We start from the raw sequence: 25364 nt of genomic DNA, 5'->3' as shown, positions 1-25364 counted from the left end.
GCTTGTAACATGTAATGTTATATGGAGATATGTTAATTTTATGTTAGTATGTGGGCATCAGGGCATGTGATACATATAAATAGATGATTTGGTGTGATGTACATGGTATTGCTTTTTCCATATTATGCATATTAAATATTTATACGTTTGCTCTACCAAAAAAAGTATATACAATTTACTGTGACCCACATGTTAAGCATTCACCTCTATGTTGCAGTAGGTACCTTGTTTTCAACAAACCATACATGGCAGGTACATATTTTCCAAATCATTAAAGGTCAGTGGATGGTTTCATTGCTTTAATAACATGCTTGTGTAAAATTTGGCACGATTTGGGCACCATAATGCAGTCACACATTTTAAAGAAAAGTTGACTAGATCTATAACTGTTCACTGAACAGTAACAGTGCAATAAATGTCCTTTTCACCGTTTTAAACATGACAAAAGTATTTGCCTTCCATTGGACTATGTATATATGGCACATTAAGGACAGAACTACCGCCAAAGCAGGGGGGGGGCAGTGGCTTTGGGGCCCAGAGGTGATTGGAGGATTGTAGTCACTGCAATGGTGGTAGTTCCACCACTGCTTACACCCACTAACATGCCAGAAGATAGCGGGAGAACGGACTGCATCAACAACCCCCTATCCCCCTGCAAATTTTGCTATGTAACCCGGGCAAATCAGGGGCGCTTAGAGGGGGTGGAGTAGGCACAAAATACAGGGGCTTGGGCCTGTCTGTGTAGTGGGAAGAGCCACAAACCTGGTGAAGGTGCCCCAAGAAACTGCTGTATAGAGCCCAAAGTTCCTCTTGGCCTTTTTTTTTATACCACTGATTAGCATACTAATTTAAACCTTATTTTCTGCAGAGCTGCACCTGTCTGTTCTTCATTTTAGCAAAAGTTGCCAATGCAAATCATGCAACAGATTACAGATTATGAATATATTATTGTTGAAATTAAACTAATTGGTTTATCATCAAAAAATAAGTTTACCTCCAGGCTAACATTCTGATTAAGTTGATGCCAATAACTAAATTGACGTTTATTAAACAAAAAAAACCCGCTAATCTGTTTTTCTTCCTATTTCACTAGTGTATTAATAATTAGCTAGAAGTATAGTGAACATAGAATTGTGTGCGTCACGAAAGATTAATGTAACCTGGTCTTTCAAGTTTGTACAGCGGACAGGAGAAAAAATCAATACTTATTTTCTGCCAGCAGAGGGGGTACGTTTTGAAGTAATGTACAATGAGTGACAACACTAACGTCCAGCCTGAGCTGCCATTACTGGCCAATCAGAGAACAATGCTGGGGAGGAAAAGGAATGACTTGCAGGCTGACACTGGCTGCTGGTATAGTTAGTTGGTCAGGGAATAAAAGAAGTCTATGGCCGCTTCCGTACTTTGTGCTCACAGCACACAGCGGCTCCTTCTTTCTAGAGCCTTCAGGTGAGCGTCAATTTCTATGTGTAACAAAACAAACATATATTGCATTTATTTGATCGTTCTATTAGTGTAAAGGAAACGATATTCTGAATGTTGAAAATTGCTATCCTCTAAAATGAATGTAAACTATATCTCAACGTATTTTATGTGGCTTAAGTTACCAATTCATGTAAATTTAATAGGCACAAGATGGCATTGGTTGTCCAAAAGCTATGCAACTTTCACAAGCATTTAAATATGGTGTATGTGACCTTGATTTTAGAATATGAGGTGGATTCAATTGAGTGTGAGGTCCAGTTGGAGCTGTGGGCGATATGCAACTGTGCACAACAACAGTTATTACGCTAGAGAAATTTCCATTAATTTTGGGGAAAATTGGAAGAGATTTCAGGCTGGAAGCTCGGCTCCTGTAAGTCCTTGTATCGAATGGATCCCCCCCCCCCCCCCCCCCATACAGACAGGGCTGTAACTAGGGATGACCGCCCAGGGCGCAACAGTGAAGGGGGGCGCTCTTTTGGAATGTTTTAGGTTAATTTAGTTAAAATTGAGGACTAGGGTGGCGGCATTTGTCTTTCTCGCTCCAGGCGCTAGAATTCTAAGTTACGGCTCTCCGGACAGATCTGGCAGTTCTAGAAAGGGCAATACTCTGGAGATGGGTCAGAGAGTTGATAAGGGATGCAGATGTGTCAATTGAATTTTTTTCCCATATAGGCATAAAAAGAAAATATATAGGACCTTATTCATTAAGGATACTTGCTGTATTTTGTGTAAAATTGTTTTGCACATGCCCAGAAATGGACTATACGCCAGTGAACCCAGGTGCAATGCAATTCATCTTCAAACGCAAAGGACAATCCGACAGCCTACATTTTGAAGGGCTGAACGGGGGAGGGAGGGTTTATGCCTGTAGGCAATGGTACAGGAAGGGTGTGCCAAGGTTGAGCACGCACATCCGTCTGACAGCAAGAAGCCTGATGTCCATCATATACATCCCATTATCTGCCACATATATCCCTAGTTCCATGGCCAACTTTGAAGCAATTTTGGTCTGGCAAAATTGCAGTAAGTGTAGGCAGCTTTAGTTACCAGCAGTAACTGTTTCGGCTCTGAGGCTTCTTGGCTTCTAGTGTCTATCCAGACACACTAAGAACACTACATAAGTTTAATTGCGTATTTGATCCACTCCTCTCTCCTATATCTACCCTGTCCTGCCCCAATGCTGCAGTCTCTTTCTATAAAACTTTGTTCACCACAGCCCTTAATGAGGCAGCTCACACACCTCCAAATAGACCCACCACCTGTAAAAGTATTCCCGTAACCTTCATACTATACCACCCGCTCTTGCCAATAAAACCTAAATGAACCCACTCAGTCGACCAACTCCCATCAACTCTTTACCAACTCTGCTCATCCCCCACCTTCCCTTTCTTCCCTCAATGCTCATGACTTCACCACCTTAGGAAAAACTTATACCATCCAGCAAGAAATCTATCGCCAGATCCATCATCCCACATCAACTTTCTCCTCCGTTCACCTACCTCACTATCTTCAAACATGCTTTTATCTCTCCTATCCTGAAGAAACCATCATTGATCGTAGGTCGCTTTCCAACTTCCATAAAATGGATTCCAGGCTTAATGAATTAGTGCTAAACTTTCACCTATAAACCTACAAGACATTATGGTTGAACAGTGTTAGATCTTGTATCCAAAGAAAACTAATACAAAAATATATACAACTGAGATTAACAATAAATCATTCATTTACAGACTTACAATTATAATGGTAGCCTTCACTAATAAAGAATTGGATAGTAAAATAAAATTATTTTTAAACAAATCTTATTATTCTTTTACAAAAAATGCTTTAACAGAAGGGAAAAAATAAATATTAAAAAAGGGATGTTTTATTTATTTGTTGTAAGGACAGCCGCTTGAAGCTGATCTATAAGAATATGTATACCCTACCATGTAAGGAACTCTCATAGTCACTCTAGATCAGTGTTGGCTAACCTTTGACACTCCAGGTCTTGTGAAACTACAAGTCCCAGCATACCCTTCAAGCAATAAGCTGCTATATATTGGCAAAGCATGCTGGGACTTGTAGTTTCACAACACCTGGAGTGTCACAGGTCAGCCAATACTGCTCTAGATAACATTATTAGGAGCAATCAATTCTCCAGTTCTGGTTGAAATGCTGAGTCCCACGCTCTTGTGTCTGGTCACTTATTGTAAATTCAGTAGCAAGGAGTAGTCTCCTAATGATAACTTCCAATACAATTTTAAGATGTTGGAACATGAATGTTCTTTTATTTATAAGGTAGTCACCTCTATAGTAGTTATTCAAATGGAAAGTACATAATATCAATCAAACTCACAGTTACAGCCAAGACACCTTGGTGGGTTTCACACCACTTGTGTCTGTTTTATCTGACTCAGGATGTAGTTTTGTTCTTTAGCTCAAAAAGAAACCAGGGGGTAAATGTATCTGAGAGTTTTCCAGCGGGTTTGAAAAGTGGAGATGTTGCCTATACCAACCAATCAGATTCTAGCTATCATTTTGTAGAATGTACTAAATAAATGATAGCTAGAATCTGATTGGTTTTTCAATCCCGCTGGAAAACTCTCAGCTTGATACATTTACCCCCAAAGCTCTGCAATTAGGTTAATTCTGTTAATCTCTGTCTCTTGGTTCGTACTTGCAGGCTTTTTCAAGTCATAATTTCTGTGGAAAAGGGAATCTTATATACGCAGTCTAACCAAACATTCCTTACTATTTGTTGATTAGCTAACTAGTAGGGCAAGGTACGTCATTCAGACAGTGTAAATGTCGGCACTTAACCCGCCAACATGATATGTCGTCATTGTGATTGCCGACATTCACAGTGCTGCCAATCACACTGACGACATTGTCCACCTGTCTACACAATGGAAGTGTCGGTATTTAGCCTGCCGATATTGTTATGTCTGCAGGTTAAGTGCTGACATTTAATGGCCACAAACGAATTAGTAAACATCTGTGTTTATACATTTGCCAAGCATCTACATACAACTACCTTTAAGCAACCAGACACAAGAACTTTCAACTGTTGTAAGTGATCATATATGTATTAGGACCAGCGTTGATAAGGAATCTGAGTTATTTTGTTTATAAAGAATCTGTGCCACATTATGATATCTGAATATTGTTGTGCTATATGCAGGGCTGCTGAGAAGAATTCAGGGCCCCGGTACAACAACTTCATGGGGCCCACCTTATAGTTTAGCATGTAAAAAAGAATTTGCGCTTGGTGGCGCAAAAGTGTTAGTAGGTGTGTTCATACCGTTGGGGGCGTGGCTATGCATCATTGTGGTGTGGTTAGCAGGTGCAGAACAGTCGCCAAAAATTGGGATTGTCCCACTAAAATCACATCATTTCACAGACTGTCCTGCTCTCTCCTACCTGTTCTTGTCACTTTCACCACCTGTGGCTCCAGGTTTCTTTAGTTGTGGTTTGTCTGGATTCTGGAATGTTGGGGGCCCTATTTGGGAAAAAAAATGGGTAGATTTAGAAAATTTCAAACCAGCCCGAGCGGGCGGGAAATCAATAGCACCCATAATTAATAATTAGGCCTTCCTCCGGCCCCAACATTACAATAATAGGTTTATTTATTAAATGGGAATACTATTTCCCTTCCTCCAAACAGTCCCATCAATAAATTAATAGTATTTACATTTCATAAATATACCTATTTTCCGCAACCATCACTGCCATTAAATAATTCATAGTCACATTTAATAGACCTCATTCTCCCCAAACTCACCCCCACATTCAATAGCCCCCAAACCACCCCATCTTAAATTAATAGTCCCCACTATTAAATTGCCCCACCATCACCCTACAAACAAAATTGCACCCATTAATTAGCCACCATCTACCTCACACTACATTGCCACAAGCCCCCTGTGCCATCACACACACATTACCACAAGCCCCCTGTGCCATCACACACACATTACCACAAGCCCCCTGTGCCATCACACACACATTACTGTGCCCCCTTATGAGCACACTGCGCCCTCCATGCTGCTTTTCCCCTCTTCACCTGGCCCCCTTCATCAGTCTGTTCCATGCTGCCCCCTCCCCCCCCCCCCCTTGATCACTGTGCCATCCCACCCTCCCTCTCCATCACTGTGCCATGCTGGTCCCCCCCCTCCTCCCTCCTTATTCACTCGGTGCCTTTGTTTTCCTTCCCTTGCCTCTGTTCCTTTACTTAACTTTGTAAAGGCTTCTTTCATCTCACCTCTTCTCTTCTCTCTTCTGTCTTGCTTCTCTCTGCGTCGCTTCTCACCGAATGTCGGGGCGTGACGTGATGACGTCACATCCAACATTCAGTGCAGACGGAGGAGGAGGGATGCCACGCCGCAATAACGAGTATTTTTGTTTTGTTTTGGTTTTGTTTTGATTGGAGGTAGGCTATTGAAAGTGTCTGGTTACTATCGGTTACTGCTCTGTAAGAGCCGATGTTTTAGAATGAGCTTAAAAAATATATGACTGGAGTTCGGTAAGTTGATCTAGTCATATTTGTGTTTGCATCCACCAAGAATTCTATATCATGCAAACATGACTTTGCTAATCTGTTTTTTGTTTGTTTTTTGTTTTTATCTGTAAAAGCCCAAAGGCTGTATGGGGTTTTAATTAAGCAAAATAACCTGGAAGTCATTATAAAGAATGAAGCTCTATTATTTACTAATCCAGTTTTTATTAAAAAAAGAAAAGAAGAAAAAGCCTGTTTATTGTTGGCATAATAAAATGTATTTAACAACTAACAGTGAATAGTGTGTTTGCTGACATGCATTTAATCATTTAAACGTTCGCATGTTTTCAATGAGATATTATTGTTATTATTATTATTATTATTGAAGCCATGATTTGCTCATTTTTATCCCAAAATAATATGTACATGGATTTTTTTTAATTGTATTTCATAAAAATGACAGTCATTACTTTTGAGTAAAAAAGAGAAAACAAACACAAAATATATGTAGTTCTTCAAAGGATTTCAGATGGTGGTTTTACAATGTAAAGTACTTGTTAATCTTCAAAAATAGCCTTTATCTGTGGAGTAGAGTTGGAGTAGAGTTGTTTATTTCCGTTACGTTTCCATACAGCACAGGTCTGTTCTAAGCATTGGATACAACAATTGTGCAAATGTAAATGTAAACATCTTGGTGAAATTTTAAAAGTAGGCTAGACAGATAAAGGTAGCGAATGGAATTAGGGACACAGCGCTGCTCTGAAGTGTACAGTATATGTGGCTGCCAATGTGGGACTGTGGGGGACGAATTCCAGACATTTCTCCAATATATATATATATATATATATATATATATATATATATATATATATATATATGTATATGTAACAAAAAAACAAGTAGGGCGCCCCAATGTGTATTATCAAATATGGTATTTGGGAAGGTGTAATAACTGCGTACCGTAAAGATGTATTCAAGATGTAAATGGTCAAATGGAGGTTCCTCTTCAGAGGTAATCCCTCTCAAACTCCATTAGATGTAGCGACAATGCAGAAAAACAAAACAGAAAATAACATAGTGCAGTATTGTTTCAAACTGTACCAATTCTGGAAATAGTCCTCCACCAGCAGATCAAATATTGAACCCAAAGGTGAATAATATAACACACAGGTGCAATGTACATCCCTAGGTGTATAAAAACTGCGCTGACATGAGGTTGTGACAGAGGAATTGCCTGATTTTATATACGGTCTAAGAAGGTCTATGGTCCTCTGGTTTTCTGGTACGCAGTTTTTATACACCTAGGGATGCACATTGCACCTGTGTGTTATATTATTCACCTTTGGGTTCAATATTTGATCTGCTGGTGGAGGACTATTTCCAGAATTGGTACAGTTTGAAACAATACTGCACTATGTTATTTTCTGTTTTGTTTTTCTGCATTGTCGCTACATCTAATGGAGTTTGAGAGGGATTACCTCTGAAGAGGAACCTCCATTTAACCATTTACATCTTGAATACATCTTTACGGTACGCAGTTATTACACCTTCCCAAATACCATATTTGATAATACACATTGGGGCGCCCTACTTGTTTTTTTGTTACAGCATTATCGTTATCCGGATTAACCATCTGGTCACAAGTACTCTGAGGCTGCCGCTCTCAACTGAGCTAAGTGTTGTTCTGGGACTGATTCCTTAAAACTGGACTTTATACATTACCTACACCAGTTGTCTATTCAAATTGCATTTACGCTGTGGTAATTAGCGCCATTATATATCCTTTTTTTGTTTGTTATATATATATATATATATATATATATATATATATATATATATATATATATATATATATATATATATATATATATATATATATATTATAGCAAACAATCCTTGCATGTAACAACTGGAAACTTTGAAATGAGGACGGGATTTGGGGGTTGTTCCCCATTCACATAAATACCGCCCCATTCAAACTGACTGTCTCTTTGCCCTCTATCCTGAGGAAGCTCCGACTGAGGGGTGATATGCGTTGAAGTGAAGGCGAATATATATATATTGAACTTACTGATTTTATTGCAACTATTAACCGAGGAATAGATCTTTTCAATGTTATCTTTCTACTGCGGAACGCAAGAGAGAGCGTGCGTTCCACATGTTGGAACCGAAAAAACGGAAGTTCGGCTTTTGGAACGCAGGGTGCGTTCCAAACTACAGGAGCCCATAGGAAGTCTATCGAACAGGCACTAACCGGCAGTGCACCGCACCAGCCAGAGGCAGAACTCATTACATGGAGTCCCTGGATGTTTGGAATGATCCTGTGCTACTGAAACCACTACTAGAGACTATGTTATTAGCATCATCACTTATGTGAATACTTGATTTTCGTTTTTTGTACATGCACACATCGGACTTTATTTTTGGACTATACTTTGTGTTTGGCATTGTCACACACCACCAACGAGTGGGAGTGCAAGAAGTCTGACCTGAACCATTGAATTTTGACTTTTAGGTATTGAACTATTGATTTATTTTTACCTAACAGAAGGCACCATTTTAGTGTAATATTTCTTTATTCAGTTATATGGTTTGGTAAACAATTAAGCACACCATCCAAACAAATCACCTAAGTGCAGAGCAATTTCTTCAACAGATATCAGCGGTACATTTTTACCATAAATAAACACAAAAAGGATATTCAAAAGAAAACAAAAATAACAGGAGGGGGGTTAACCCCGAATAGAGGAAGAGGGAAAAGAAACCTGGCTAATCCACTCAGGGAACGCCATGCAAGGAGGTAAAGAAGATAGATGAAGGGGGGGGAGAGAGGATGCAACTCAAATAAGAGTGAGATCAGGGTTGGGCACTGCCCGCTAAAGGTTGAGACATTGGGCTCGTCAACGATAGTAGCTTCCCAGATTCTTGGAATTCTAACCACCTATACCATGTAGCATAGTATTCTGTATACTTATCAGATGCAGAGAATGTCAGCTCATCCATTGATCTAAAGAAGGCTCGTTTCAAAAGCCACTCTCTTGTAGATGGGAGTGTAGGAGACCTCCAATGGGTCGGGATAACTGCTTTGGCAGCTGCAATGAGATATTTCACACATGATTTTTTGAGGCAAGAGATTGGTAGGTTTGTTTTGTTCAATAACCAGAAAGCAGGGTTATCAGGGACTTCTTCTCCCAGTATATCCGAATAAACCACAATGACCTGACTCCAAAAGGGTCTAAGCACAGTGCAGTCCCACCAAATATGAAGGGGAGTGCCTGGAGCTTCCTGACATCTCCAACAAACATTCAAAACTAGAAGGCACCATTTTGATGAGACCATGCTCTATATATTATTCATTGTAATACCTCATTCTTCGATACACTAAATATTTTTTTTATATATTACTGCTCAATTGAAATGGCTTGTATTGAAGGGGTTTGTTTTGTACAACATCAAATAGTGAGTTTTTTCAGACCTATATTAGGTTTACACCATAAAATAAGTTTCCAGTTGTTACATGCAATACATTTGGGACAAGGATTGTTTTTGCTTTAGACAGATAAAGCATTGTGTGATTAAAAGTTGTTGGGGGGGTATGTACAAATCAATAAATTATGGTGTATAAGGGAAATACTTTGGCGCAAGTGAGTGTGTTGTATAAGATTGACACCAAAATGACTACAAATAAGTCACAAGTATATATGAGAAGTGATCTTAATAGAATGTATGTAAATATATAATGCAGGATATATATAAAACAATTTCAAACATTACTTTTGTGTAAAATTTAAAATGTGGGTGGTTTATTAATTACCGTAATCAATTACTCCACATAAGCTTTGGAAAACACATTACTGTATCATATCATAAATATCTTGAAGTATAATTACTGACATTAGTTGCTTTGTCACATGATCAAGGTCTTTGCATGTGCCCTTGAGTCCAGATATAGTTATACAGTTCCTTATATTATAGGTTACTTTGGTTTCCTTTATACAGTTCTCGTTAGGGTTAGTATGTTTGTGGAAGATACAGCTGTTTGCTTACAGTGCTGATGATTGTGCTTGTACACAGAATAATTCAGGGAGCAGCTCCTTATACTTTTATAGACTATGCACATATTGAATTAAAAATTTAAGCAGTAGAATTATACAATAAGGTCAGTACAAACATTTGAAAGGCAGCACAGTTCTTTTTATCCTTTTAAAAACACCACAGCAGGGGTGTCTGATTCCAACTACATGCATCTATCTGAGTGCTATCGTCTTCCTGTCTGGGCTCTTAGTAAGTCACACCTACAGGTATATAACTGCTTGATTAAAGTTCTTGCTCTATGGTCCATGTTTGTATTATTCTTCAGCATTCCGTTAACACCAGCAATGATTTCTCGCTACTCGCCCTAACCTCCATTATCCCTATGGCTATGCTTGGGCTTTTCAATTCAACTAGTGACTTTCAGAATATCCATTCTGACCTCTCTGTGATTCAGGCTTCATGAAACACAGCAAGCCCTCTGATTGGTTTGTAACCTTAGCATCAGCTACCATGGAGGCTGACTTTCAAGCATTCTTGGTCCAAGTATAAATAGATGATGATGATGAAGTTTGATGCCTCCATCAACTTTTTCAAAAATAATCTGTTTACAGCAATGCACAGGAACATGTTATCCCACTTGCTGTGGCTCCTGAGCCTCGGAAATAATGCTCCTCATTTGCCAAGTATGCCTCAGTTGCCCATACCTGAATGCTTCTTTATGAGAAGCCTGCAGGAAATACTTCAGCTTGTAACCTTGCACTTATCACTCTGAGCAGGTCCATATTAAACTTGCCCTGTCCTTGCTTCAGTTATTCGCTTTTTAGCAGAATCCCACAACCCAGCTATAGGCTCATTGGACACCTTCTTCTATGCCAGGCCCTCCATATGGTTCACCACATTGATATCTCTTCTCATTGTGTTTGTTATATTACTGGACCATGTCTGTTACTTTCTTCAGTACCAGCACCTTCTACATTACTGTACAAAGGAAATATATATAGGAAATAAATAAGGGGAAGGCACATGGGTGTGATTCACATGCTCATAAGATCTTAGAGTATAAAGAATAGGAGTAATGGAGAGGTGAGTAAGAGGTCTGCAGTGGCACACACATGTCAGTGGGGAATGCTCATTGTAACATAGTTTGTCTATTCTGTCTACCAGGTCAGGGAAGTGAAGCAATCTGCATTTGATTTATTTATTTGAATTACAAGTAAAATAAAAGTATTTTGCAAATTAAAACACCAAACACATCAGCTGTAGGCATGTAATATGTCCAGCCTAAAGTAATCTAGCAAAATGAGTGAATTCATGTAGAATGTAAAACTGTAATACTTTGTCTTTTTCACAATGTTGATGTGATCGATCGCAACAGAGCCAGTAGCTGGAGCCGTTTTGCAGCCCTCGGCATACACACTACAGGAGGACACATGCAAGCAAATCAGAAGGACTTTGAGAAAGCACAAAATGATTTGAAATTATTGAAAAAGGACCCTGGGAATGATGTCAAATTGAAGTTGTATGCCCTGTTTAAACAGGTAATAACATTATAAATGCACATACACATAATACCGCTTTAATATTGTATACATGGGCGGTTTCCCTGCACCCATGGCACATTTAATTTGAGCTGCAAATATGGTCCATTGAAGTACCTGCCATACAAACAAGCATTCACAGTGAACGCCGGAAGGAACATGGGTTGACGATATACTATTGTTTTGCGACCATGGGTTCAATGACTGCTGGTTGCATAATGCAGTTATAGCTGCATTCTCCAAGCTGCAAACACAGCTCAAATCAAATGTACCACTGATGCATGGAAAGCACCTGTATATACGAGGCCTTTTAGGTTTTTTGGGAAATTGTAGGTCAAATTAAAATGTTTGGTTTATTCTTATTATAAAATCAAAGGTATCCATGTTGGTCAATTTTTTGTATTTTTTTCCCCTCTTAAGGTAAACTTAAAATCAATGTAGCATATCCAGGATGCAGTTAACTGGTAACAAACCTATTTTTGTTTGTTTGGGCATCAGTACAGTATGCAGCAACATTTTGAAAGGAACAAGCAAGTCTAAAGGACGTGGAATTACTCTCCTGAAATGCTGTTGTACATTGTGTGGCACCGGTTTCATTTATGTGACTCTTTTTACTCTCAGCGGGGGTAGTAATCACCCCAACTACTATATTTTAACCTTAGTGCTAAAATGTTATTCAGTGCTTTACAGAGAAAGTGTACTATTTACATCATCAATGTCTGCCCCAGTGGAGATTACAGTCTAAATTTCTTACATCACATGCACACAGACATTAAACTGCAAGTATGAAAACCAAAGCACCCTGGAGATACCTACACTGGAAAAGATACAAATTCCACACAGACAGAAAAATAGAGCCCATGACTGCCGTGCTGTGAAACTACAGTTCTAACCATTGTGCTACCAAGTCACCCCACTATTATCAGTACAATTGCAATACATTTCTGTTCTTTGCCGAATTTACACTTTATAATTGGCCTGAAATATATTTTTCCTTTAACGCACTGCCGTCCAGTGTAGAGATAAGGGGATTAGTTGTCAGGACTATTTTTGTGCAGTAAAAAGTTGGCTATATACAACTGGATTAAACCCTCAGTTTCATGATAACATCTTGTAAATTAAACATTTTAGAAATAACCTTTTTTCAGTTGATTTTAATATGTAATCCCCTTACATTCCGTATTATATTCACTTATTTTTTCTTTCCTGTAGTTATACGTTTTACTACGGAATCATATGTTACTAGTCTCGCTTAACTAAAGGAAATTAAAAATGCATTGTCATGTGTGCAGTATACAGTTTAACTTGTTTATACCGATGGAGCACGTTTCTCTTGATGACTGGCACAATAAAAGTTGCATTGTGCTGTTGTTGTAAGAGTAGCATAACTCAAAAAATTTAAATATATTTAGATGTAGCCATAGTTTTTCCAAACTGGCGAACAAAACATTTCCTTTTACGCTTTGTTGGTTCATTTTGTAACAGGATTGGGTTATAAAGCCAAGTGTGAGTTGAATAATTATGTCATGTTTATTAGACAAATCAGAACTGAGCCAAGGTTCTGTAGCATGAATCAAATTGTAGGTAAATATTTTCAGTTGCTGATGTAATCCTTGAAGCCCCAGGAATAAACTGTAGGCAATTACAGATTTATGGTCAAATGTACACTGGGTTAGTGTCCTGGGTAGATATACCGGTACTTATTAAAAGACAAAGACATGTCAGTTTTGTTACTCTTGCAAGACAGTAGCAGTCTGCAACACACTTCAAAGATATCATTTAAATAAACCATCAATACATAATGGGGGAAAAAAGAGCTGTCTCTTATGTTAACATTATTGGCTGAAAATTCAGGTTACTGGCATAGACACACATGCATCATAGCTGTTTATATGTAGTTCCCTCAAAGGTCTGTGACCTGCAGTTTGTGCTGTTACAATGGTCACTGAACTTCTCAGTTTCTCCTAAGATCCTTTATAAAGCAGTGGATAGATTTTTCCTACTATCTCACCTATGGCCCAAATACTCTACCATATATATAGATCTGCATAGATATCTTCGGTAGTGATAAGTTAGTAAGGCACTGTATTTGATTAAGGCTTTTATGTTTTAAGTGTGGAGTCTAGAGTGCACAGTTCAATATGTTTGTTATTTATAAGGGAATTTTGTAATTTGTAAACTTCAACCTTAGGACTTTGCTCTCTACTAAAAAAAAAAAAAAAGTTTGTCAAAAGTTTTTCTCTCTCTGCAGGGAACACAGGGACATTGTAGTACTCCCAAACCAAGTATGTTAGACTTTGTAAATAAAGCAAAGTGGGATGCCTGGAATTCTCTTGGAAGTTTATCTAAGGTAAGATACGTGTTCTCGGTGCTTAATTAAGTTATTGTGCATTTTCTTTTCATGCAAGGCATTCTTTCCTGCTGGTGTAATATGAACATACTATTAATTCAGTCCTCTTTCCTGCAAATGACCCCAATTATTTTTCTTTGGTTTATTGGTTTTAGTATGTTTTTAAAGTGAACCTGTCCCCAGGATCTACAATCGTTTTTGTTTGCTTATTGCTCCATGCCCCCAGTTGTCTATAAAAGATCATTTTGTAAAGTGAGCTCTCTATATGCCATCCTCTCTCCCAAATAGCCTTTATTGGTGCCACACAACAGCAGAGCTGTGTAGTATAGAGGATGCCAGCCCAGGAGAGAACAGAGTATGCAGACAGCTTGGCTTAGCTTCCACGTCAGTGTACCACTTAGAGCATGCTACATAATGTGATCTCTCACTGGCGAACACGGCACTGTGCAATAAGGAAATAAACAGGTTCTTTTTAATGCAAATTGTGTCAACAGAATATTGTAAGAAAAAAAGTAATTTTTGTTGGGAGGAGTTGTCTGTAGGTGGGTGTGTATGTTAATTACAATAGAGAGGCAGGTCTGAGATGGGGAAATTAAAGGGTAAGTGAGGGAATGAAATGCAGTATGAAGGAAATATAATTTATTTCTCTATTTTAACCCATTTTCCTCTAATTAAGCATTTAAGGTGGGTGACATGTAGGATAGATATTGTACTCCCAACCATCTTTCCACTCTACAAACTATCCTAAATGCAGCAGTGAGACTGTTCTTCCTCTATCCACTGCAGCACTGTGCAAATGCCTACTCTGGCTTCCCATTACCTCCACAATTCAATCCAAGCTGCTCATCTGCACCTTCAAAGCTCTCACTTGCTTCTACATCCCGGACCTCATCACAAGATGCACTCCCCCTCGCCCTCTTCGTTTTTCCTCTGACTTATGACTTTTATCCTCTCTGGTAACCACCTCCCACTCCTGCCTCCAAGACCTTCCGTGCTGCGTCCCACTTTTGGAACTCCCTCCTGTACCTGGCCAGAGTCCACCACAATTTTCAATCTTTCAAAACCCACCTCTTACCTATAGCCCAGGGAACAGGGGTAAATTACCCCAAATGGGGTAAAAATGAAATTCCTGGGGGTAATGCTGCCGATTCACATGCTGTCAGTTGGATTGTAGACCTCTTTAAATGTGAAATTGCTGTTGTACCAAAAGAGCCTCAAGGGTTGGCAGAGGCACTTCTTGAGCTTCAATGCAATAATAAAGCACGTATTGCATTTGAAAACAAAGCAGATCTGTCATATTTTTGGATGTCAACAGCTGCAAAGGCATTCAAAATTGCACATGAGGAGGCAGTCAAAAAGTTGCTGCCTTTTTCAACAACCTACCTTTGCGAACAAGGATTTTCCACTCTAACGAACATAAAAACAAAGCAGAGAAATCGATTGGCCGCTGAAGACTGTATCCAAATTGCTCTGACATCAAAATGCCCCAATCTTGATGCTCTTGTATCAAAATTGAAGCAACACAATTTCTCCAAAACCTAAAGTTTTGAAGTTGAAGCTTTCAAAGAAATATTGAATAGATTCAATACAATTTTGAATTCCAATAATTAATAATATATGATTTCCTTCCTTTCAAATCAAGGGTGTAACGTCGGTGTATCTAAATATATTTGGGGGTAAAAGGTAAAAAAGTTCCCTGACCCCTGCTATAGCCCATCCTACCCACACCTGATTCTACTCTGCATCTTCCACCAGCTACAGTCCCGCATCCACTTTGCTTTCACTAACTCCTAATGTCCCGCTTTGCCCTTTCCTTCTAGACTGTAAAGCTGGGTACACATCTATCCAATTATCGCGTAGATCGTTTGTTCGTATTTTGCAAGAGTGTGTATGCTTCCATGATCATGTTTTATCGTCCCACAGCACATTTGTTGATTTGATTTTTTTAAATTCCTAAAAATCATGATCAACAATGGAACAATGTCGGGCAAATTTGAAAGTGTGTACACACTCACGACCAGCAGTGTAGGCAGATATCTGTAGAGTGTGTACAGAGTCACAATCTTTTCAGCAGATGGTTATGATAGATGAAGATCACAGATATGAAGGTAAATTGTGTAGATGTGTACGCATGACTCGGCATGCTCATCGGGGCTTTCAGTCAATGGTGAAATCGTTACAGATATTGCACCTAAGTAAGATTGCATAGCCAAGTACCCAGCTTAAGCCCTTTACCGTATGTCTCATGTCTGAACCTCCTTCATCTACTTCAAATGTATTTGTTCTGTTTCTTTTTGTGTTTTGTAATTCTGACTGTCCGGCGGGAAGTAGTTTTGTGGTGTCTTATACATAAACAATGATGATGAACTTAAAAGAAAATGGAACAACAGCAATAAAGTGGTATTTGTTCAAGCAGAGTATTAATAAGTGTGATATATATATATTGCAGTGTTTGCTACTGTCTGGCATTGAGGTATGTCTTAAAATGGATACCATAGTGAAAGATACATTTGTGTTCATTTTTTTTTACATTTTATTTTCTAACATGTCATAAAATATTCCAATGTTACAAACACTTCACATGTGCTTAGTTTTCAAAGAGTTATCTAGCAAGACTGGTTTCTCTGCAAAGTCCTTTGAGGCACTGGTTACTGCCCAATCTCTCTGCTTAAAATAGAATATAAATTATTTACAAAATTGATTTTGAATATTCTCAAACGTCCGTTCCCATCACTGATCCACAGCAACTAGCTGATTTTTGTGAATGGGAGGTGAGGCACCAGACAACACCACCAAGTTATAGATATAATGCACGTAATTTAAACCTCAGGAATTCCTTCCATCCTCTTATCCACTGACGCCAAAAAGACTTTTGATAGAGTGGATTGGTATTTTATTAGAAAAGTCCTGGGACACATGGGTTAGGTCCTTCCACTTTCCACAAAATTCTAGAACTATAGAGTTCCCCTTCGGTAAAGATTAGGATGTCCCCTATCCACTTTCATTTTCAAACTACATGGTGGCTATGGCCAGGGCAATCCATCAAAGTCAGAATATATCAAGCCTCAAAATAGGTAACAAAGAATACCACCTGACGTTGTTTGTCTACGACCTAATTGCTATAGTTACCAATACGACTACAACTCAACATGATGAAATGTATGTAATTTGACCATCTAACTTTAAGATTACTTATTTGAAGTCGATGGGCCAGAATATCTCAAGAAGGAACATATAACTGGCCTACAAACAGACTTCCCATTTAAGTGGCAGCCCTTCCATATCTGTTATCTAATTATCCTGAACTACAGTCCTCTCCTGACTAAAATTTGTAGAGACCCGGGAACATGGTCCTCACAAAGGTTCTCCTGGTTGGGAAGAGTTAACATTCTAAAAATAAATGCACCCAACCATAGATCCTATTCTCCTAAGTTGTGGCAATTTTAGGACAGAAAAATGCGTTTTAATATTTCCATTCTCTTTATCACCGTACATGCTTGATCCCGACCAGTGGTTCCCAAACCTTTTCAGTTTGCGGCACCCTTAGAGTCTTCATAATGTTTTCAAGGCACCCCTCCAAAATAATTACCGAGCAGTCCTGTTTTATAAGTAGTTGGGTCAAAATAATGTAATAAGTATTTAGGTCAGGACAGAAATACTTGGTAAGTTGTTTGCAAAAATAATACACATAAATCCAATGGAAAAGAATATGTTTTCAATTATATTTCTGTCAAAGAATAATTTACAGCTAATACTAAGAGGAATAAGATCAAACAAAATAAAACTACATGTACAAAAATCATCACTCTGTGGCCTCCCTCGTCCACGCACTCTGTGGCCTCCCTCGTCCACGCACTCTGTGGCCTCCCTCGTCCACGCACTCTGTGGCCTCCCTCGTCCACGCACTCTGTGGCCTCCCTCGTCCACGCACTCTGTGGCCTCCCTCGTCCACGCACTCTGTGGCCTCCCTCGTCCACGCACTCTGTGGCCTCCCTCGTCCACGCACTCTGTGGCCTCCCTCGTCCACGCACTCTGTGGCCTCCCTCGTCCACGCACTCTGTGGCCTCCCTCGTCCACGCACTCTGTGGCCTCCCTCCTAATGAATACAATGTAAAAAGTAGAAAGCATGAACCCAACTGAAAAATGTAATAAATTAGAAAATCATTTGGGACTGGTTAAAGGGGTATGTGGCTGGTTTACCCCTTGCTAACATTTTGTGTAAAAGCTGTATAAAAAAGAGCTTGTAGTCTAAAGACTATGTACCATCTTCATTATGTGTGTATGACAGCTCTGCAGAGCAGTTTCTAAGCAATCTACTAGAGATTCTGCTATGTTGCTTTGACCTACAGATAACAACTAACACTCTAATAATAATTTGCCCGCTATATGGCACTCTTGATCCATAGTATGCGGTTAGGAAAGGTTTAGCCAGCCACACATACAACACAAAGTCATTGCCGGTTCCAGGTGCCTATAGTGATGGTGACTATTCTCCTACAGCCGGGGGTATCGTGTTGGTGTGTAATTGACACAGTCTGTTAGGGTTGGTTTGGCCCAGTAGCACTATTGGAAGTGATCAATATCAGCAGGATACTAATGGTTAGTGAGACCAAAAATAATCTGTACATCCCCTGACAGGGAGGCAAAGTAGGCTCTTCCTGTTACAGAAGATGAGCCATTGGTTTCGGCAAAATGATGGGGAGATAATATGATATGGGGATTTCAAATTTGAGGTGGAGCACAGCTAGGACAATACACTTTTTACCTATTTTGGACTGAAGAGTATAGGAAAACAAAATAATTGTTTATTTTAACTCCTGGCAAGAAGAAGGTGCAGGCTCTGACAGAGGAATATCACTGTCAGGACTTTGTTGGGGCAATATGCATTTACCTATTTCTGAGTGAAGGCAGAGGGTAGCAGGGAGGGGTTTGTGGTTTGAGAATTTAATATTTTTTATAGACCATGTAAAGGTTCTGGGAGTATTGCACATACTAGCATTAATGCACTAATACAAGTGTTACAGGTTGTTTACATAGTAAGTTACCTGCTTATGGATGAAGCAATTATACTTCCACTATGACTGCTTCAGCTATTACACTTGTCTCTTGGAATGTCCAACGTTTTAATGACAAATTAAAGAGAGCATTGCTATTTAATTATATCAGAATACTAAGACCTGATATAGTCATGCTGCAAGAAACTCCTGCATTAGGGCATGAAGTGTTGGCCCTTAACGCATAGCTGAGATATGCTTACCGCTCAGCATACTCTTCTTATGCCAGCCAGTATCCGTTTTAGTTATTAAAGTTGTCTCCTCCCCAATAACAATTCAATTGGACTTAAAGGGCAGATATGTAATAATTTATTACAATATTTAATAGTACTGAATTAATATTGGTTAATGTGTACTGTCCTATATTTGAACAGATTACTTGAGATTATACTAAAACTTGTTAAAGTCCTTCATGATTACTATAGGTATTTTAACATGCTAGGTTGGACATAATTCATAGATGAGTGAAATCAGGAGACCCTGGTCCACAGATAACCAAAATTCCAGCAACTTAATTATCACTGAGATCTAGGGACATATTTATCCAAAATAGAGTACACGTATAGACATGGCTTTACTATATGATGCAGTTCTGCGGTCCATATTAAAAGTGTGCTATATTTCTTGCATTATTTTGGATCCGTTATTTTAAGTGTAAACCTACTGCTCGATGTTCCGTCCACCAGAGTTTGGAGGTTCGTCCCTCAATGGGTACATTTACCATACACCAGATCAGCTGAGATAGAAACATATTTGAAGATAATATGGGCACAACCTCAAATTTTATATTATGAGATGCCTTTAACACTTCTACTACGGGCAACATGATTTCATTATTTTTATAATAAAGTGCTATTTATGCAGTGAACAGAATCCAAGCAGATCTCAAAATTAAAACATTATTTTCACAAACCTCCAAATATTCATAAAGCTCTAATGGGTGCAAAACTCACACGGACTAATGCTCAGAGGTTGCAGAAATTGGTTTAAGAGTGGAGATCGAGTGGGCAAAATGTTAAATAAATAAATAAAGCAGGAGTCGCCGCTTAATGTGGGTAGACTGCATTAAACATATATCTATAGTTATCTCCTTGAAACAGCAATAATTTGTATCCTGCTGTTCAACCATATCAAGCAACATATTAGGGTATGGGGAAAATTGTGATAATCATGGGCAGGTTAATCTGTTCAAAATGATTGTCCTCCCAAAACTGGGATATGTAGTTGAGTTATCGCTTTGTATCCTTAAACACTTTAAACATCAAGTATGACCATATGTATATGTATTGAAGAAATACTAGGTTTGGATATAAGATCCCTTAAAAGAAGAAAGGAGGAAAAAGAAAAGTCTGTACTACACCTACGGAGGGAGCAAACCATTATAGGTTGGTGCACTACCTGGCTGAAAATCAGGGCTTTGAGACATTTTGGACGGACGGTGTGTTTGATGCCCAATGAGAAGCTACAATCACAGACATTGCAACTTTTTATTGGTCTTGTTATAATGCTATCACTTCTGCAATCACTCTAGAAGCCAAAATAATGGTTTCCCATGAAAACCTTCTAATAATGGCTTTATTTTCAAATAATTCTATTGTACAGTATACCCCCTGCGCCCAATATACAACTTTCACAATTGGTAAACTAGTTGAGAACTTTGAAAATAAGTTAAACATATGTTGGCATGTTATAGCTGGTTGGTCTCTGCCTACAAAGTAAGCTTTAATTTCTGGAAATGTAAGTGAGAAAAGGATTTAGTGCCTATACATAACAAGGATTGGCACACATTTTAAAAGAGCTTGCTGTATTTTGTGGCCTCACTCCTCATAGATGCACTTCATTACATCAGGTGGACCAATCCTATTATAGTGGAAACCAGTCTAGCCTGTCAAGAGCTGGGTCCGGTTGATTTTGCGGAGGTGGCATGCTGCCTGAGTTTACTTTTGTTTTGTTTTTTTTATTACAGTGCAGCATCTGTGGTCTGAGAGATGGTCACCGTTAATCACTTGTGGTTCTGTTAAGTTGTGTGGGTTTTTTTTTGCTTCCTTCTGTAGGTGACAGTTACCTCCTCTTAGACCACAGATGCTGCTTAGTCATTAATTTAATTTGGGATGGGAATATCGTATATATGTGTTGCATACTGTTCAGTTATTTGACATACGTAGTACAATTCTCTGTGTCACCTGGGGTAGTACATGTACTGCAGGGATTTTCAGTATTGTGCTTTAGGAAAAACACTTGATGCATTTTGTTTCCTTAAAGTAATTATAAAGTTGAATTAGGACAGTCTACACACATTGCCAAAGCGTACAAAGGCACACAGGAATGAATAGAAATTTGTTTTAGAAAATTCAAAGATGAGTCATTCTTTGTATACATTCTTGGAACTTGAAAAGACACAATAGGTACTCTGTTTCATGTGGCCATTGTTTAATTAACTAAACTTTTTAGAAAATGCTTAAATATGTGTTATGCCATAGGTAATAGAATTCAATTTTGATAAGCTTAACTATTGGGGTAGTATTAAATCCTCAAATGAATTCTATAATACTTAAATTGTATAATTATCATAATCCTCTTAACTTTATTTGATTGAAATATGTTCTATTACGTATTTATCCAGTTTGTCAAGCATCAAAAGTCTGTTTTTATTAAACCTAATTTCGTGTGTGTGTGTGTGTATATATATATATATATATATATATATACACACACAAGTTAACCCGTGTATGATACTCAAGCATTCTAGTCAAATCAAGCTACTGAAGGTGTTAAAAAGGTTCTCGTCATGCATTTGGGCCTAGCCCAGGCCTCCTCAGGAGAAGAGCGTTACTTCCCGACGCAAGCGCCCTTTTTTAACGTGGTTTTATCCACATGTCGCCACCTCATAATTTTTCTCCATCGCCTCATCCTTCATCTTCATCGCCACATCCTTCATCAAGCTGCTTATGGTGTTAAAAACTCCCCTCTGTCACCCCCGGCAACCACCAACCACTCCCAACTGTCACTTCTCCTTCAAGAAATATATAGGTCAGTGTATAACTCTTCCCAGCAGGTGGTGCTGCAGCTTTTTTTTGTGTTTTTTTTTCACACACGCCAATAGGCATTTATATAGTAGATATATATATATATATAATTAGTGAAGGCATGCAAACAGCTCTTCACACAGGTTTCAGCTGAACCACTTAACATTTATTCATTGTCAGGATGGATGAACAATCTTGGCAGTGTATTCAGCAATTAAAACAAAATAATCCCATAGCACTGAACGCTGACTATAACAGTTAGGTCCCTGACTGGTCAGTGGCCACTTTCTGGCACCAGTATCCCACACACAGATCAAACCTAGCTTTGTAAGCTTCCTGACAGGCCTTGCTCTGGCTGACTCCTTAATTGATTAGGTGATCCACCTGGGGGGGGGGTGTAGATTTAACCATCTCTGCACCTATAGGCTGCAAGTGTAACTCATGAAACTGGAAGAAATGCCCACAAATGTTAACAAGCCCTAAAACTATGGCCTAGCTGTGTAATAAAAACACCCACCCTCTTTATATTGTACATCTCTATGGAAAATTATTATGAGCGATAATGCGATTTATTTTAAACTATACAAATTAAATAATTTTCTTGTCTATGTGTTTTCAGGATGAGGCCAGACAAACCTATATAGAACTTGTTTCTAACCTGGTCTCTTCTGAGTCTCCTACCAAAGATCCATCATCATCATCAAGAGCTGAACGGAAATATGAAACGCTACAGGTTTCTTGTCAGGATAATATAACTACAATATCTCTGGATAGACCAGAAAAGAAAAATGCCATCACTCTGCAGGTGAAGTACATGTTCTGTAGAAGTATATTGGGTTTTTGTTTGTCATAAAAGGAGTTATTATATTTGTGGCTCGTACCATGTTTAGTATGAACTAGTAGAAAATGCCTCATACATTATAATGAATGACTTATAAAGTAGGACCGTTTTACTACAGGTTTTTTTGCTATTGAAAATGTGAAATTATAAAAAGTATATTAAAAATTCCAAATTATTTAATTTAAAAATATATCATTAAATGCTATATTTATCCTCTTCTCTGTAAATTAAAGAAATTTTTTATTTTTTTACCGAATGGTTAAAATTGATAATTGTATACAAATAGGTAAAAAATGGCGATTACTCTAGGAAAAACAAGGTTTTGTGCGTCTCTAGCATAAAAGCTTAATGTACATCAACTGTCAAAATATCCAGACTGCAGAGATTGGGCTGCTAAAATGACAAATATCAGTTATCCCATTAATCCTTTATACTGTGACAATATTTATACTTGAAAGTTCTCAACTATATGGCTTATTATGGGATGTTATTGTTAGGAAATAACCAGTTGCGTATTTTTTGCCACTGACTCTTATACTGGGAGCATACCAGTTTCTGATTAATGATGTCCATAATCACTATTAAACCTCCGTTACACTGACTTTTGCTGGGTTTGTAATTGTTGGTTATTTACTATCTATCTCGTCCTGGACAATGCCCCTGCTTTTTCAATCAGCTATAACAATCAGTTGATCATGACAAACCGTTTATCACCAGAACAAATTTTAATTTCTATTAAGCTGGGCATTATCGTAAGTGGACAAGTGGTCAAAATATAAAATCCCTAGTTAAAGATGAGTGAAGTTTCAAGGTGGAATGGGCAGCATCACAGAAGTAAGAATTCCTAGCAATACCATTTTGAGTCCCGTTTTTTTTTTCCGCCATTCTTCGGGATGCACTGTATTTGTAAATACACATTTCACACTCCTTAACTAGAGGTGGGTCAATGAAAGTCCATTCATTCCGATGTGTGCTGGTGTAGGACTGGGAACAGTCGTGTGGTGTGGCTGGTGTAGAGCTGAGAACAGTCGTGTGGTGTGGCTGGTGTAGGGCTGGGAACAGTCGTGTGTGGTGTGGCTGGTGTAGGACTGGGAACAGTCCTGTTTGGTGTGACTGGTGTAGGGCTGGGAACAGTCGTGTGTGTTGTGGCTGGTGTAGGGCTCGGAACAGTCGTGTGTGTTGTGGCTGGTGTAGGGCTCGGAACAGTCCTGTGTGTTGTGGCTGGCGTAGGGCTCGGAACAGTCGTGTGTGGTGTGGCGTAGGGCTCGGAACAGTCGTGTGTGGTGTGGCTGGTGTAGGGCTCGGAACAGTCGTGTGTGGTGTGGCTGGTGTAGGGCTCGGAACAGTCGTGTGTGGTGTGGCTGGTGTAGGGCTCGGAACAGTCGTGTGTGGTGTGGCTGGTGTAGGGCTCGGAACAGTCGTGTGTGGTGTGGCTGGTGTAGGGCTCGGAACAGTCGTGTGTGGTGTGGCTGGTGTAGGGATCGGAACAGTCGTGTGTGGTGTGGCTGGTGTAGGGATCGGAACAGTCGTGTGTGGTGTGGCTGGTGTAGGGATCGGAACAGTCGTGTGTGGTGTGGCTGGTGTAGGGATCGGAACAGTCGTGTGTGGCTGGTGTAGGGCTCGGAACAGTCGTGTGTGGTGTGGCTGGTGTAGGACTGGGAACAGTCGTGTGTGGTGTGGCTGGTGTAGGACTGGAAACAGTCGTGTGTGGTGTGGCTGGTGTAGGACTGGAAACAGTCGTGTGTGGCTGGTGTAGGGCTGGGAACAGTTGTGGCTGGTGTAGAGCTGGGAACAGTCCTGTTTGGTGTGACTGGTGTAGGGCTGGGAACAGTCGTGTGTGTTGTGGCTGGTGTAGGGCTCGGAACAGTCGTGTGTGTTGTGGCTGGTGTAGGGCTCGGAACAGTCGTGTGTGTTGTGGCTGGTGTAGGGCTCGGAACAGTCGTGTGTGTGGTGTGGCTGGTGTAGGACTGGAAACAGTCGTGTGTGGTGTGGCTGGTGTAGGACTGGAAACAGTCGTGTGTGGCTGGTGTAGGGCTGGGAACAGTTGTGGCTGGTGTAGAGCTGGGAACAGTCCTGTTTGGTGTGACTGGTGTAGGGCTGGGAACAGTCGTGTGTGTTGTGGCTGGTGTAGGGCTCGGAACAGTCGTGTGTGTGGTGTGGCTGGTGTAGGGCTCGGAACAGTCGTGTGTGGTGTGGCTGGTGTAGGGCTCGGAACAGTCGTGTGTGTGGTGTGGCTGGTGTAGGGCTCGGAACAGTCGTGTGTGGTGTGGCTGGTGTAGGGCTCGGTACAGTCGTGTGTGGTGTGGCTGGTGTAGGGCTCGGTACAGTCGTGTGTGGTGTGGCTGGTATAGGACTGGACTTTTGAGGCCAAACTCTTCCAGCAAAATGTGAAATTTGACAGCCATTTGTGAAACAAGGCAGATTTCCCTTATCTCTATTCCTAGTCGTAAACGCTATTTTAATTTGTTTGATTGTTTTGTTTCAGATGTACGAGGAAATTGGTCTGGCTTTAGCAGAAGCTGCAAAAGATGATTCTGTTATTACTGTCTTGACTGGTA

General features: G+C 39.6%; 1 protein-coding gene across 1 annotated transcript in view; it reads left to right on the top strand.

Annotated features, from left to right (window-relative positions):
- The first annotated feature begins 1310 nt into the window (after nucleotides 1–1310).
- LOC142158758 (enoyl-CoA delta isomerase 2-like) overlaps nucleotides 1311–25364 on the top strand; it is a 34361-nt gene continuing 10307 nt past the window's right edge. Inside the window, exons 1-5 of the mRNA XM_075213007.1 lie at nucleotides 1311–1449; nucleotides 11373–11535; nucleotides 13787–13885; nucleotides 22585–22770; nucleotides 25292–25361. Coding sequence (XP_075069108.1) covers nucleotides 1388–1449; nucleotides 11373–11535; nucleotides 13787–13885; nucleotides 22585–22770; nucleotides 25292–25361 — 580 coding nt within the window. The 5' untranslated portion in view covers nucleotides 1311–1387. The remainder of the gene's footprint in view (nucleotides 1450–11372; nucleotides 11536–13786; nucleotides 13886–22584; nucleotides 22771–25291; nucleotides 25362–25364) is intronic.

The sequence above is a fragment of the Mixophyes fleayi genome, chromosome 5 (assembly GCF_038048845.1).
Source record: "Mixophyes fleayi isolate aMixFle1 chromosome 5, aMixFle1.hap1, whole genome shotgun sequence".
Classification (NCBI taxonomy): Eukaryota; Metazoa; Chordata; class Amphibia; order Anura; family Limnodynastidae; genus Mixophyes; species Mixophyes fleayi.
The sequence above is the reverse complement of the archived record's forward strand: the minus strand, read 5'-3'. Positions and strand labels throughout refer to the sequence as shown.